Source organism: Octodon degus, unplaced genomic scaffold, assembly GCF_000260255.1.
Source record: "Octodon degus isolate 3935 unplaced genomic scaffold, OctDeg1.0 scaffold00021, whole genome shotgun sequence".
Classification (NCBI taxonomy): Eukaryota; Metazoa; Chordata; class Mammalia; order Rodentia; family Octodontidae; genus Octodon; species Octodon degus.
The window spans coordinates 19,453,689-19,469,945 of NW_004524597.1; the positions used below are offsets into that span (position 1 = coordinate 19,453,689).

At 46.5% G+C, this 16,257-nt stretch overlaps 1 protein-coding gene across 3 annotated transcripts in view; it reads right to left on the reverse strand.

Moving 5' to 3' along the window:
* The window catches only part of Zmat5 (zinc finger matrin-type 5), a 32,955-nt gene that overhangs the window by 10,107 nt on the left and 6,591 nt on the right, over positions 1–16,257 (reverse strand). For all 3 annotated transcript variants that reach the window (XM_023711359.1, XM_004628060.3, XM_023711358.1), the window contains exon 2: positions 6,641–6,790. In XM_023711359.1, the coding sequence (XP_023567127.1) occupies positions 6,641–6,767 (127 nt within the window). In that variant the 5' untranslated portion in view covers positions 6,768–6,790. The remainder of the gene's footprint in view (positions 1–6,640; positions 6,791–16,257) is intronic.

Below are 16,257 nucleotides of genomic sequence, written 5' to 3' on the forward strand. Positions count from 1 at the left end.
TTGTTTTGTTTTGATCCAGGTTCCATGGGACCTCTGGTGTGACTCTAAATTCTGTGAATCTATAGTTGTAGTCATGTGCTTACATAATGACATTTTGATCAATAATGGGCTGCATATACAGTGATGAACCCAGAAGCTTGTATCAACTAGTGATGGCTGAGCCATCTTAGTTTATGTAAACACATTGTATGATGTTTGCACAATAATGAAATCACCTAATAGATGCATTTCTCAGATTTTATTTTGGTCATTAAGCAAGCACAACTATATGTCAAAATAAAAAGCTTAAAAAAAATATAATGGTGCCCAGAAGCCCACAGGCCAACTCCAGAGCTGAGGAATTGCACCACAGGCAAGACTGCAGTCCCTGCTCTCTGTTTGATCTCCCGTCACCAGCTGTGGTGCTCACAGCCAGACCAGCCAGGCCCTGGACAGGCCTTCCCAGAAATCACTTTGGATATTAACCATAACTCTGGTTTCCTCCAGTTGTTCCTGCCTTTATTTTTGTCAAATAGTCATGCTTTTAAAATGTGTTCATCTTGGTAGGTAAGGTTCCAATGAGTCAAAAGCTCCGAGTAGGCTGGTATAGTGCTGTATAGCTACAGGACCAGCCACTCAGGAGGCTAAGGTTCAATTGCTTGAGCCCAGGAGTTAGATACTAGTCTGGACAACACAAACAGACCCCTGCCTTAAGAAAAAACAATCTGTGAATAAGACACCAGAGGCCCTAATCTGTGAAGACACCTGAATTCAGAAGCCCTTCTGTCCACACCAGATGAGAGGAGAGGCTAGGCTGGGTTGCATGTTTGTCCCACTGCCTTTCTTAGAGGCAGCTGGGTTAGAGGAAAGACCATAAGCTTCTGAGTCCAAGAAACCTGAACTCAAATCCCAGGTACATAGGACCCTGGGCAGGGCGCTTAATTTCTCCAGTTGGGTAGCCCACCCCAAGCCCAACTAAATGGGAGGAAAATTCCCACCTGGCAGAACTGCTATGAAAATTTAATAAAATTATGAATGGAGAGCACTTGGTAGGAGATGCTTGTGGTTTCCAACCCTGGTGAACTTTAGAATCACAAAGAAAGTGACAATGGAATCCGCCAAGGCAATGAGGAGCAGCCGGGACTAAGTGGGTGACCACAAATGGCATGGGATCTTATTTCCTACTCCCAGGCCCATGGTACAGTGTTAACACCCCATTCTGCAGAAGGGAAACTGAGGTTCACACAGAGAAATGACCTGCCCAAGGAAACACATTTAAGAAGCTGGTAGTCCCTGGCTTGAATCCGGATGTGTGAGACTTTAAAGCCCCTATTCTTTCCATATGACAGCTGATTTTCTGGTGGTTGAATAAATGGCCCATACCATGGGGATGCCTCCCTGCAGGGCACCAGTGGCTGAAGGAGTTGGGAATTTGTTGAAGTAAGAAGTTGGTTATCAAAGGACTCACTCCAAGGGGGCCTAACAGAGCCATGGATAGGGTCAGCAGAGTAGAGAAGAGCTATCTGTCAGCAAAGAGCTCATCAGACTGGGAATACAGTTACCATACCCTGCCCTTGCTGCCGCTCCTGGGAGAAGCAGCAGCCCTCTATGTAGGAGAAGTTCCATACCACACAGCTATTGGCCAATGGTTCTCAATTCTCCTACACTTTAGAATCACTGTTATTGTTTGGTTTTTTTGAGACAGGGTCTTATTCTGCAGTTCAGGATGGCCTTGAGTTCATTTTATAGTCCAGTCTGGTCTCGAACTCACAAAGATCCTCCTGCCTCAACCTCCTGAGTGCAAAATCACTACATATTAAAGGACATGGAGCCAGATGTTGTGGTACATGCCTATAATTGTAGCACTTGGGAGGCTGAGGCAGGAGGATCACTCCAAGTTCAAGGCCAGCCTGGACTACACAGTGAGATCAAGATGAACCTGGACCATGACATGAGACTATCTCAAAAAATATTTACCCCCTTTTCTTGTTTAGTTCCGTTATTTGAATACTATAGGTGTGCTAACTCAGCAAAATATTCTAAAAAGAGTCCAGTAATCCATAATAGTATTGGGTCCTCCGCTTCACTGGCAATGTCAGAAATTGTTGACCTGAGTCCCCTACAGCTCAACATAACAGCATGGCTTTACTTCTTGTACTTTGTTTTTATACTTTTCTGCAGATGAATGTCCATTTTGTATCTGTGTATTCAAAATGGTTAGGATAGATATATAGTTACATTCTCTTAATGAATAGAGGGATTTGTTCTAATGGTGTTTGTAAATAGGATATCATGTCTGCATCTTGTTCAGCAATTAACCACTAGGAAGAATGTATGCAATGTGTTAATTATTGAAACTGTCCAATTTGGTTTGAAACTGTCTCATTGCTATTTGTTTCTCAATAAAATTATGGAAAAAAAAATCTGAAAGGTACAACAGATACTGTGAAATGGGAATGAATGTGTTCAAAAGGAAGGAATTACTGAGATGAGGAGGATAGGAAGGGAAGTAGAGGAAAGTGATACATCTATGTACATAAGCAGGATGGCTTGGATAACTGTACTGTGGATTTCTGCTAGTCTATGAAAAAGAGTAATTAATGCTTAATTTTTTTCTCTCTACTTAATTTCTTATATATTCTTTTTTTTTTTTTCAATTTTTAGCAAAAATCAGCAGTCCCACTTATCTTAGGTCCTCATGAGCCAGCAGTTAGTAGAATTCTTCTCTAGTTCCACAAATCCTCTGTCTTCAATAATAACACATTGCATACATATTGTCCACAACACCTATTACAAACTCTGTGTTATTATAGTAAATGTTCCAGGATGAGCGAAGAGATTCTTGGCCACCGATATCCCACATCAGGAAATGTATTATTAATCACTATCTCTTCTACATTACTTCCTATTGTAAGGGATATATGGACAACTTCATTCATAGAAAACTGGTAAAGGATAGTAGTTTTCCCTGCATTGTCAAACTCAACAATGATAACTTTGCATCCCTGATGATTGCACATTCTCCTTATCTTGCTGAAGAGAATTCCCTCCTTGGGCAGCGAGGCCCTCCCAGCTAGGCCTGCCCTGGCTCAAGCTGAGCTCCTGCCTCTACCGCTCCCGCGCTGGCTGCAGGTCTGCTACCAGGGAACCACAGGGAGCTCAAGCCCAGACAGCCCTGTTGCACCAGGCCCACTGCAGCCACCGCGGAACTTGCTGGCTCGCAGACATTGCCTCCGCGTTGTCTGTGACGAGCTGCATGGGCCACCTTCCTCCCCTAGTTCCTTGCTGCATCGGCGGCCTTTGCTTCCAATTTTGCATGCACATATCTGGTAGTCTAAACAAACAACTAAGTTGAAGACAACTCTACAATACAACAAACACTGTCAAAAAAATAAATAAGGAAGGAAGCAAGGAAGGAAACAAGGAAGGAAGGAAAGATGGAAGGAAGGAAAGATGGAAGGAAAGAAGGAAGGAAAGAAAAACATGGAGAACTGAAAGAAAAAAATAAGAGCTTTTGTAAATGGAAAGAAGCAGAGAGGAGCAGGAGGGGCAGGAAACAAAAAAGGAATTAACAGGTGTTTGGTACATGTACCAATGCCTCATGATAAATTTAATTATTATATAATGGAAACCTGTACTAATGAAAAGTAAACAATAAAAATAGACATGGGCCCCCCTGGACCCACCCCTCTAAGATTCTGCTTCAACTTGTTGGAGCAGGATAGCAGCAGAACAGTTCAATGTTCATCAGTGCCTCTGACATGCACTCCGGACTGAGAAGCCCCAAGCAAGGCCCTGCCCTAAGAGGCCCCTGCTCCTCTGCCTGGTGTTCAAGGCTCCTTGTGGTCTGACCTGTCAGTTCTTCCTCATCTCCCAAAATTAACAGTGGCCTTGGCACCCCAGGTTTGCTCAGTCACCTAGACACTTACCTTTCAGAGGTTCACTGAGCACATCCTATGTGCCAGGCACTCTGCCAGGATGAGGATTTAAGTGGAGAACAAGTCAGAGCCAGTCCTTCCTTCCAGTCCACAGCCACACTAATCCATGTGGATATAAATGGGATAAACATTGAACATGTAGCCCAAAGCGTGACCTGGCCAGGGGACAGGGAAGGTGCCCCAAGGATTTGCTGCTTCAGTTGAGTTCTGAGATGGGAGTTACTGATTTGGGGTAGAGTTGAGAACAGGAAGAGCACGCCTGGAGAGAGGATAGTATATGCAGTGACCAGTGTGATCAGAGTCAGGAGGGAGAGGCCAGAATGCAGAAACATAGATGGGATCAGGGCTCTGCCCAGCGCAGAGTCGTAAGTGGAGACAAAGGCCCTGTCTTACCTGCCTCTGAATCTTCAGTGCCCATCTGAGAGCTAAGGCCACGCTAAGTATTCACTGGGCACTGGCTGAATACATGAGCCCATGGATCCTGGGGGAAGCCTCCTGAAGAAGTGGCAAGAGCTCATACGCCAGCTTGGCCACCAGCAGCTAGAAACTGTGGGTCCACTGGTCTGGATTTTAAAATCTTTGCCTATAAGTGGGGAACCTTGTACCACCAGCCTTCTTTGCAGAGCTGTTCTAAGAACTAAATGTGGTGGGGATGTGAGAGGACACTAAGAACACAGGAGACCTGAGGAAAGGCTTATGGCATCCGCCCTTTCATCTTTTACATAAGCACCCAAAGGTGCCCTTGTCCATGAGCTCTGGACCCCAGGACCGAGCCATGCTTTGCTGAGAGCCTGGGACCAAGAACAAAGACCAACATGCACTTTGCCTGGCTGATGCCAGATCACAGCCCCAACTGGATTTGGGGGCTGGGAGCCTTTGCCTGAAGCCAGGCCCCTCAGGCACCTAGAAGCCTCCACTGCACCACAGGCTTTGCCTGCCTTGCTAAACAACTTTCGAGCCTGAGCCTCAGTTTCCTCATCTGAAATGGGGATTATCTGGGACAACTTTAAAAGTATCATACCTCATCCGCACAAATCCCAACCTATCTCTGAGGAGGGCACCAGAGGAGTATTTCCTTTCTGGGCCAATGTCTTGCTATGTTCCCAGGCTAGTCTGAACTCCTGGGATCAAGTAAGCCTGTGCTGCAGCCTTCCAATATCTGGGACTGCAAGTGTGTACACCACACCTGGCTAATGGTCTTTTATTTAAAGGTCTCCAGGTGATCCTAACCTATAGCCAGGGTTGAGAACCACCGTGTTCAGGAGTCACTGAGAGAAACACAGGACAACCATGGCAAGCACTAGACGTGTGACAGCACATGACAGATACTATGGTACCAGGAATCAAACTCATGACTTCGTGCTTGCCAGGCAGACCCTGTGCTGCTGAGCTTAACCCCCAGCCCATGCCAGATACTCTTTAAATGCCAACTCCCTGGGCTGGGGAATACAGCTCAATGGCATAAGCGCCTGCCTGACATGTGCAAGGTACTGAGTTCAATCCCTGGTGCCACCAATCAATCAATAAATAATTTATTAAAAAGAAATGCCAACTCCCTCATAAGCAATGAATCTCAGACCAGAGAACACCCTATCCCTTCCTTCTCCTCTCTTCTTGGCTGCTAGGATTAAGTACTTTCCTTTGAGACTCTGGGTCACGTCCTAGAATCCTGCACCCAACTTGTGTAGTCCTGCTCTGCCCAGCTCATTCCAGGAGCTCCCAGTCCACTCCTGCTGCTCTGCCAAGCTCTCCCCGTTTCTGCCTGGCTGTGCCTCAGGACACAACTAAGGACAGCTGTGCAGTAGCTCAGCTCCCATCTATATGCAACCCCGCCTTTGGGGGCCAGGCCCCATGCTGAATGCTTCAGACCTCAGCTCACTGCCCCAGTTGCACCTGCTCTGAGAAGCCTTTCCCCCTAGGAGCCCTCCCTTTCCCCCTTCCTCCCTTCACAGCTGGGCTATTCATCCCTCCCTCTAACCAGTATTTCAGTAGCTACTTCCATTGTTCATCCAGCAGCAGAGTCCTTCCTAGTGAGTAGAGAATAGGCCATGCTGGCCTCTGCCTAATGCTCTTCCAAGGCTGCCAGCTGTCCTTTCCCCTTGGGACAGTGCGGCAAGGGGCCTCATAGGCTTGAAGGATCTATTCAGTATTTTGGGTCCTGTCCTTCTCCCTCACCAAATCCACCCTCTCCCCTCTGCTCCCAGACCCAGTGCTTTGCTGATGGATGCCTGAATTTTTGCATGCCCTCACCCAGAACAGTGGCTGTAGACCTGCAAGCAGTATTTCAGCTGGTGACCGAAGGATCACTCCTCAGAGGCCCTTTCTGCCCATCGTATCCACAGGGGCCCACTGTGTATGTGGCACAAAGCCTTGGTCCAGATCACTGGGGAGAGGACCTCCTATTCTGACCTCCCTCTCTGAGGGTTCCTCCAGCCCTGGAGCTAGAGACCCAATCTCTTTTTTCCTCTTCCTGTCCCTGCCCCCTCTATCTTTCTCCTTGGGACAGGGTCTTACTAAGTAGCTCAGGCTGACCTCATACTTGCAATCCTCCTGCCTCAGTCTCCCAAGTGCCAAGATCACAGGTGTGGGCCACTGTGCCCAACTCCTTCCTCTCTCCATCTTCAAATAGCCCTGACCCAGACTGTTGCTGACTATAGTGGTCCCTGTTTAATGATTAGAAAGATCACAGCACAGGTCCAAGAGTCCCACTACTGAGCACTCACCTCTGAACATGTCGTACCACATCTTCTTGGCTTTGAGGTGTTGCAGCCCATTCAGGTGTTTCTTTCGGTTGTGGAGGTTATCCTGGAAGGAGCGGTCACAGTAGTCACAGAAGTATCGCTTCCCCATGCCCACCTGTACCAAGTCCACAGCTGCCAGAGGGAACCATAAGCACTTGGTCAGACCATCAGAGAAAAAGCTATAAGCACATCTGTAATTCCAGCACTTGGGAGGCTAAGGCAGGAAGACTATCTTGAGTTTAAGAACAGCCTGGGCTATACAATGAGTTCAAGGCCAGACTGAACTATACAGCAAGACCTTGTCTCTCACCAAACCAAACCAGAACCTCAAGGGCTGGATACTGTAGCACATGTCTGTAATCCCAGCACTCTAGGAGGCTGAGGCAGGAGGATCACTGCAAATTCAAGGCGAGCCTGGGCTACATATCAACTTCAAGGATACCATGAACTACATAGCACGACCCTGTCTCAAAAAACACCAAGTTAGAACCTCAAGCTGGGCATGGTGGCACATACCAGTAATCCCAGCACTCTAAGAGGTTGAGGCAAGAGGATCACAAGTTCAAGCCTAGCCTAGTGAATTTAGTCTCAAAACTAAAGAGGTGGGGATGTAGCTTAGTAAAAAGGGCCCAGATTCAATCCTCTGGACCACAAAAACAAATAAATAAAACAATATAAAATAGAACCTAAGTGGGAGATGCTCAGGCTTTAATGGGTACCCTAACATGTATCCAGGAGGATACCACTTTATACTCTCTGTTCAGCCTCTTCCCCTTCCACAAGCCTGGCCTGTGACCTCCTTACTCCTGGTTCTCTCCACGCAGGCCATGTTGCCTCCACTCTGCTCCTCACTATGCCAAGCATATGGCCACCTCCTGGTGCTTGCACCTGCCATCCCCTAGACCTGGATACGCTTCTCCCAGGCACTTGCCACCCCTGCACTCAGTCCTTCAATCTGCTCAAATGACACTTTCTCAGTAATCTACCATGACCATTTTATTGTGCTTAAAATCGCAGAACCCTCCACCTTAGCTTTCTCCATTCCTTGATTTATTTTTCCTCTGAAGTAAGAGATTACTTGTTATGTGTATTATCTTTCTCCCCTAGCAAAAATATAAATCCATGAAGGCAGGTGTACTTACTTTTGGCTTTGCTTATGGCTGGAGGCCCAGCACCTAAAATGGTACTCGATACAGAGTAAGCAATCAAGCATTATGGAATAAACAAATTAATTCCCATTTTCCCTTGGGACACTGGGGTTCAGAGAAAGGAAGTGATCTCCCTAAGGTCACACAGCTGGTAACCAGACATGATCACTGCTTCCCTAAAATCACACTGCCAGGTGTCTTCTCTTCCACAGCCAGCTCAGTGCTTAGGGAAGCTGGGCTCAGGCAGCAGGTGCTAACAGCTTCCCAAGCAGATTATTGAATACTTGGGTGACAAGTCCCCAGTCAGTCTTGGAGAGAAATAAGAATATTACCCCTTAGCCATGGTGATCACAGCCACCACTCCTGTCTCGGGTCTGCTGCCCAAGTGGGAAATTATTCTGTATCTCTTACAGCCAACCCAAGTCCTCCAGTTTGGTACCATGTGATCAGAGGAAGACTAGGTCTACTCTGGGACATGCGAAGGCTGAGGCTAGTCCAGCCCTTTACTTTGTGGTCTGGTCTTTACTTCAAAGAGAAGGCTTTTAAGGCCCAGAGGAGGACAGGGAATGACTTCCCTAACAAGCACAGACAGACTCCTGGGATGCAGCAAATAAGGATAAAGCTGGGACCTGATTTACAGAGCAGACAGATGGGGGAACGCATCTTGGGAGGGAGAGACTAGGAGGAAATGCAGACAAACAAGCATCCTGGATAGTCTAGGCAGCCAAGCAGGTTGATGGAGAAAGTCACTCCTGCGGCAGACAGGGATGACAGCCATTAAGTCAGGGGCTGTAATGGGATCAGGAACAGCCAGTCATTCCAAATGAAAACGTATAAAACCGCTCTTCCCCCATTACTGCCGAGAAACCGCATCTCAGACATGTGGACTTGATATATTAAATTTGGCAGCTCTAATATACCCCGTCTTGCCAATAAACTTATAGGAATTGGATTGAAATTGTAAGAGATGAACGTTTAACGGCTGAGTGCTTAACCAAGCCATTCACGAAGCTTGAAGCTCCAAGGAGCTGCTGGCTCTGGAGAGTAATGGGGAAAGGAGGGGTGGAGGAGGGTGTCCCTGCAGGAGGCTGTCACGGAACAGTGGCTCTGCAGCAGGCTGAGCTGGACCAAACCACACAGGCCACTGAGAAGCTGGCTGTATGACCTTGGACAAGTCACTGCCCTGCTCTAGGCCTATTTAATTTTTTTTTTTTTTTTTTAATGTTTTGAGACAGGGTCTGTGTAGCTCAGGCTGGCCTTGAATTCACAGCAATCCTCGTGTCTCAGCTTCTTGAGTGCTGGGATCACAGGTGTGCATCACCACACCTGGATCTCTAGGCCTCTATTTCACTGTGGGAACATGAGGCAGTTGTTGTGTGTAATACAAAGAATTTTGCTAATGCAAACAGATTATTAAGGTTGGGAGTACAGCTCAGTGGTATAGAAGTTGTCTAGCACACACAAAACCCTTGGTTTGATCTCCAGCACCTGTTAATAATGAAAATTATTGGGGGTGGTAGTACATGCCTGGAATCTGCAATTTGGGAGGGTGAGGTAGAAGAATCGAAAGTTCCAGGTTAGCCTGGGCAACTTAGTGAGACACTATCTCAACATAAAATATAAGAGAAAAAAAACCTGAGGATGTAGCTCAGTGTTCCCCGAGTTCAAGTACTGGTATCACAAAACTGTTTTGGCCACTAATAAATTATGCCTGACATAATACAAATGCTCAATGAATGCTAGCCTTATTAGAGATAATGGTTTATTGAGTGGCAGCACTAGATTAAGAGCTTTATATGCATCATTTCATGTCATCTTCAGGACAATCTTTGGGGCAGGGCCTATGATGCCTTTTCAGATGAGGGCACTGAGGTTCCAAGAAGGGACTAGCTCAGGATCCAGCACAAGGCCCACACTGCTAATTGCACCAAAGAATCCTCCAACAAATCACACCAACAGCAGCTATGCTTTATTACTTATCACACCCTGGAACCATGCTGGTCCCTTTGAACCCCCAGAAGTATGTATTACAATCCCACTTATGAAGGAAGAAACTGAGGCTCAAGAGCAGTGCTGTGAGGTACCCCAGGTCACATATGAAGAGAGGGGAGAACAGGTCTCAGGGTAGGAAAACCTATTCACACCACCATACAAACTGTCCAAAAGGCCAACCCACCAGAAAACTGAGGCCACACAGCTCTCTGCTTGTCCACTCAGCCACATTATCAACTAAATGAGGAGCCCCTTAGAGCTGGGCTACATGTGTGTATTCTCCTCTTGCATATACACACACGTGGAGACAAGCCAGTCAACGTTTCCACTTATGTCCTCACCTTGTCTGCCTCTGCTGAGGGCCAGAGCTGCCCACGCACACCTCTTCGGCCCATCCCTCATCTGGCCCCTGGGAAATGTTTGGTCATCCTGGAGAGGTCTACCGGAACCCATATTCTTTTTTTTCTTTTTTTGGTGGAACTGGGGATTGAACCCAGGGCCTTGAGCTTGCCATGCAAGTGCTTATTCTACTGAGCCATCTCCCTGGCCCCAGAACCCATATTCTTAAGATTTGGGTTGCATCATTAGGAGTGTGGGTCTTGTTGTCTGCACTTTAGGTCCATCTTGGTTACTTTCTAGCCTCTGCCAGGTTACTGTGGCTGTGACCTTTTCTGAGCTTCAGTTTCCCTTGGTATGAAGCAGCAGGACAGTGGCTGGACCTGGTGATCTCTAAGGGCTTCCACAGTTCTAATATCCAGTGGTCATAGTACGAGAAGATGCCCAGGAGGTTGCCTTCAACTCAGTCACTACTTCTGGGGATAGAACTGAGCTCCAGGGCCTGCAACTACTTCATCAATATGTCTAGGGCAAAAGAAGTCAAGAGTTGAAGAGCCACGTGTGCTGGTAGAGGCCAGTAATCCCAGCCCTCGGGAGGCTGAGGCAAGAGGATTGCTTTGAGTTCAAGGCTAGCCTGCACTACAAAGTGAAACTCTGATTCAAAATAAAACAAACATAAAAAAGAGTTGAACTCAGGAGTGAATGTCCAGGCTTAAATCCATGTGCTCCTGCTTTCTAAGTCAATGATCCTGGCCATTAATTAACTTCTGGCCTGTTTACTTCTATAAAATGTAGAACAGTATCAGTGCGCCCCTCAGGGAGTTGCTGTGGGAGTCAGATCATCCATGTCCACACTTTGCACAGAGCCAGGTCCCTGGGAGGCCCTCAAGAAATTCTGGACCTCTTAACCCTCCTTATTATCAGCCTCTAGAAAATAGAGGCTTAGGCAGGAAACAGGCTGTCGGCGCTTAAGTGACCACTATGATCAGCTGGTCCACATTACAGATCAGGAAAGTGAGGCCAGAAGAGGGGAAGTGAGCTGCCCAAGTCCACAGTCCAAGAGGCAGAGGTGAGCTGGGAATCTGAGCCCCCATGGTGGGTCTAGAGCTCCACCCTACACAACAGCTCTGCAGAGCCCAGGGGATAGAGTCAGGGAATACTTGACAGGCCTGCCTCTATAGGCAGGTGCCCAAAGCCCATCCTGGGCAAGAATGACCTTTGGGAAGGTGACCTCCCCAGGTGTGAACTACCAGGGCTCCTGACCCAACTGCCTGCCACTCCAGAGCCTGAGCACACATTAGGAGACAGTGCAGTCTGCAGAACCCTCTGGACAGATACAGCATTTTGCAGACACACATCTTGGCAGACAGAACATTGGCTCGATTTCAGCTCCTCAGCCAGGTGTCCTTGGACAAGGCACAACCTGCACCCTCACATTCAACAGCCCTGACTCATGTGGGTGTCAGGGAAAGGTCCAGGACCTGGTGATCTCTAAGCACATCTGCGGTTCTAATAGCCAGTGGTCCTATGATAAGACACCCAGGATGGTGCCTTCTATCCACCCGGTCAGTAGAGTGGAGTGTGAAGTGTGTCTAGAGGGCTGAGACACCAGGAGTGGGTGCTGACTAAGCTGGCCTTCTCTTCTGTGATTCATGTTTGTTCTCTGAGGGCGGCACATTCAGCAGCATGAGTGAGGCCCTGAACACAGAATGATCCAGCCCCACACCCCCGCTAGGAACACAGTGCCACAAGCACACTCCCAGGAACCAGGTCCATGGCTTCAATAGCATCTGCTGGCTCCCCAGAGCTTTGCCAGGTGCCAGGCCCAAATCCTCATGGCTAAGTGGCACACAGCGAGCTAGAGGGACAAACCTCTGGGGTCACACAGGTCTGGATTGAAATTCCAGGTTTGTTATTTATTCCTGGGTACCCTCAGAAAGTTATTTTAAGACCCTGAATCTGTCCTTAGCTATAAAACAAGAATCATATAACTGCTGCTGATTTACTGATACAGTAGAGCCATCTCTTAGTGTCCATAAGAGATTATGGATTGGCTCCCCCCCATGAGTACTAAAATTCCCCAAAGCTCAAGTCCTTTATATAAAATGACAGAATATTTGCATATATCCACACACATCCTCTCATGTAATTTAAATCATGGCTAGATTCTCTATAATACCTAATTTTGTTAAATCATGTCTAGATTGTTTACAATACCTAATTCTGTTTATAATACCTAATACAATGTAAATGGCTATGAGATGTTGTACTGTATTGTTTAAGGAATGATGACAACAGAAAGAATGTACATGTTCAGTGTTTTTTTTCCCATGGACATTTTTTATCTGAATTTGGCTGAGCTCATATGTAAGGAACCCACAGATACAGAGGGCTGACTATAGTATACTCAGGTGCCTAGTATGTAGTTAGTACTCAAAGAATGGGACATTATATTTGTTACTGTTACCACAAGGCACTTATCTGTCATCCTCAGTAAGCACACTCTGACCACTTGATTTAAAATTGTGGTCAAGGGGCTGGAGAGATGGCTCAGTGGTCTGGAGCACCTACTTAGAACAAGCTTAGCAAAGCATCAGGGACTGCGGTTCAATCCCCCAGCACCACATGCCAGCCAGCCCCGCCCCCTGGTGGGCTGGGCTGGCCACACACACACACCACACACACTCTCACTCTCTCTCTCTCTCAAATAAATAAAAAAAAAAATAAAAAATAAAAAAAAATTAAAATTGTGGTCAAAATCAATGCCACAGACACCTCTGCCTCTCTTGTGCCCAACTATTTTCTATAGCATGTCTCACTTCTTCACATGGAGACTTCCTGTCTGGAGGACCTACTTCCCTCACTACAACACAGACTCCTCCACAGCACACACTTCTGTAGTGGCTGGCTGCTGTAGTAGTCACTATGGCCTGTGGATGAGCAAGCATGCTGCCTACTAAGCCAAGGCCATCCACCCTTTGGATAAAGCCAGCACCTCCCAGACTCTCTTCCCCACTATCCAGGTACAAAACCGAGGAGCACACAGGAGAGACAAAAAAAGCCCTAACTACAGCAGAACCCCAGCCCCCCCAGCTGGGTAGGCAACCATGAGACTGATTCTACTGACTTAATCCTCCCTTGGCTGTCTTCTGGCATCTGACTTTAGTTCTCTGGGGTCAAAGAAATAATGACCAATTAGTTGAGATACTGAGAGGTAGAAAAAGGAATAAAAGAGACTGGGCATGATGGCAAATGCCTGCAAACCCAGCCTGGGCTTAGCAAGACCCTTTCTCAAACTAAAAATTTTAAGAAGCGATGGGGATGTAGCTCAATGAAGGTCCTGGATTTAGTCCCTAGTACTGTTTTTTTAAAAAAGGGGGGGGGTGATATTAGGAGGGAATAGCTTTAATTTGATTCTTGAGTGCTGAGTACTTAGCTTTCATTCTTTTAATAGACATGGAGATCCACTGAGAAGCTATCAAGGGGTCTATTCTGCAGATGAGTAGATAGAAATACTCCTAGTTTGCTTACATCCCATTGGCTAGGGGAGACACTAACTACTGACAGTGATTGTTGCTAGTGTCAGAAACAATGACACTTACAATAATAATCGTGAATGCTGCTAGTGGGATAGCAATGCAGCCACACAGCCGAGGCCCTCAAGAGCCCATGTGCACAGAAGGGTCTGGCTGACCGCAGAGCACATCTTCTTCCCTGTCTACTGCCCTGCACTGAGGCTACTACTGGCAGATATTTGTACTTCATAAGTCTACTGATTCCTTTCATTGTGTGCATCTTGGGAAATTGAGCTGGCTTTGGCGCATGGCTAAAATAAGCCAACAGCTCAGCCTTGGCCAGGGTGAGATGCACACTGTAATTATTCAGGACTTGTGCTCACCACATGCTGCCCTCAAGCTCACCTGTCATTTCTTCTAATTATGGAACCACAAGTCTAGGTAAACAGTAAACCACAGCCAGAGGACAGCATTACTGCACACCCACTAGGAACACGGCAATGTCCCAGTGCCACATATGTCTGCCGTCTAGAGTTGATGGCATCAGAACTACCCTGTGGCAATGGCCCATCGCTTGCCCTTGCAGGACCCTGCTCTGACAGAAGTGCTAGAAAGTTATAGGTGTTTTCCCTGACAGGAGCAACCCCCTCATGGGTTAGGGTATCTTTCAGATGCTGCAGTGTTTTTAGCTGTAATCACTTTTCACTCTGGCTTTGTTCGTATTTTTGTCTCTTGCACTCCTTGGGGCGAGGAGTAGACCATTCCCAGCAGTCTAAGGCAGCAGGGAATTGCCTAGTCCTAACCAAGGCAATTTCTAATTTGGCAGGTCTAGACAGGGCCACAATCTAAGCAGGCCTTCCATCCTCAGTGTAATGCTACTCGAGGGTGGCAGATTAAGGCTTGAAAGCAGAGGGCAAGAGATCGCCCAAAGTCAGACTGCCTCAGCCAACCCGTGCACATTATTTTCCTTTGCACATAGATAGTCTTCAACTTACAATGGCGCGCCTTGTAACTTTTCAACTTTACAAAGTTCAAAAGCAGTATACTGTACTTTCAGTAGAAACGTACCTTGAGTTCTAATCTTTTCTCCACCTTTTGTTATCTATTATGACACTGGGCAGTGGCAGTGAATCACGGTATCTGCTGTGATCACAAGGAAATCCTTCTCAGGATCACAGGGGAAACAAGTGATATTCTGAAGTGTACTATGTTACTAAATTAAGGTGCTTAGTAGATTAGTAGACTAGGTGTATTAAATCCACCCCCTCTCTTTTTTTCTTTTTTCAGTGCTAGGAACTGAAGCTAGTACCTTTGCAATGAGCTATAATTTGAGCCTTTTTCTTTTTTTTGGTACTGGGGATCGAACTCAGGACCTTGAACTTATGTCACTGATCTATATCCCTGGCTCCCAGCCTTTTTCTTTCATTCTTTTCTGTTCTTTTTTCTTTCTTTCTTTTTTTTTTTTTTGCGACAAGGTCTTTCTATGGAGTTCAGACTGGACTTCAACTGACCATGTAGTACAGGCTGACCTCAAACTCTCAGCAATCTTCCAGCCTCAGTCTCCCAAGTGCTGGGATTACTGGCATGTACTACCATACCTATCCCTAAGTCCCTTTTTTGAGACAGGGTCTTGTTGAATCATTAAGTTATCCGGGATGGGCTCAAACTTCAGATCCTCCTGCCTTAGTCTCCCAGACTTCTGGATTACAGCTGTTACCACTATGCCTAGCATCTTAAATTCATTTTTTACTTAAAATATTTTCACCAAGGATATAGCTCAGTGACATTAGCAGGGACTGGGGTTCGATCCCTGGCACCACATGCTGTGCTGGCCCCAACCCCAGGTGTGCTGAGCGGGCAACCAAGATGGGGCATGGTGGCCCATGCCTGTAATTCCAGCGCTGGGGAGGCTGAAAACAGGAGGATCACTATGAGTTCGAGTTGTGTAGTGAGACCCTGTACCAAATACACAAATACATACATACATACATACATACATACATACATAAAATGGGTTTATTGGATGTAACCCCACCATTAAATCAAGGAGCATTTGTATTCTAAGCATACAAGTTAGCTCCAAGTCCCATCCATGCCACTCTTAGGCTATATAACTGAGCAAACTACAGACCGCATGTTATCTGGAAGATGGAGTAATAATGCTACTTCCCAAGCAACTTAGTGAAATTACCTCAAAATAAAAGAAGGCCAGGATGTTGCTTTCTCTATGTGAAGGCCCTGAGTACCACCAAAAAAAACTGTGTGTGGGGGGCGGGGAGATGGCTCAGTGGAATAAGCACTTCCCTGGCAAGCACAAAGGCCTGAGTTCCACAAAAAAAAAAAAAAAAAAAAGTGTGTGTGTGTGTGTGTGTGTGTGTTCTGAAATCTAAAATGTGCTGAAATCTGAAACTTTGAGCACTGACAAAACATTCAAAAAGTTTCAGATTTCTGAGAAATTCAGATTTCAAAATCTATGCAAATAATTTAAAATCTAAAACCATCAGAAATCTGAAGCACTTCTGGTCCCAAGTATTTAGATAAGAATTTTCAACAGAGGGCCAGGGATATAGCTCAGGCAAGCATGAGGTCCTGAGTTCAATCCCTGGTA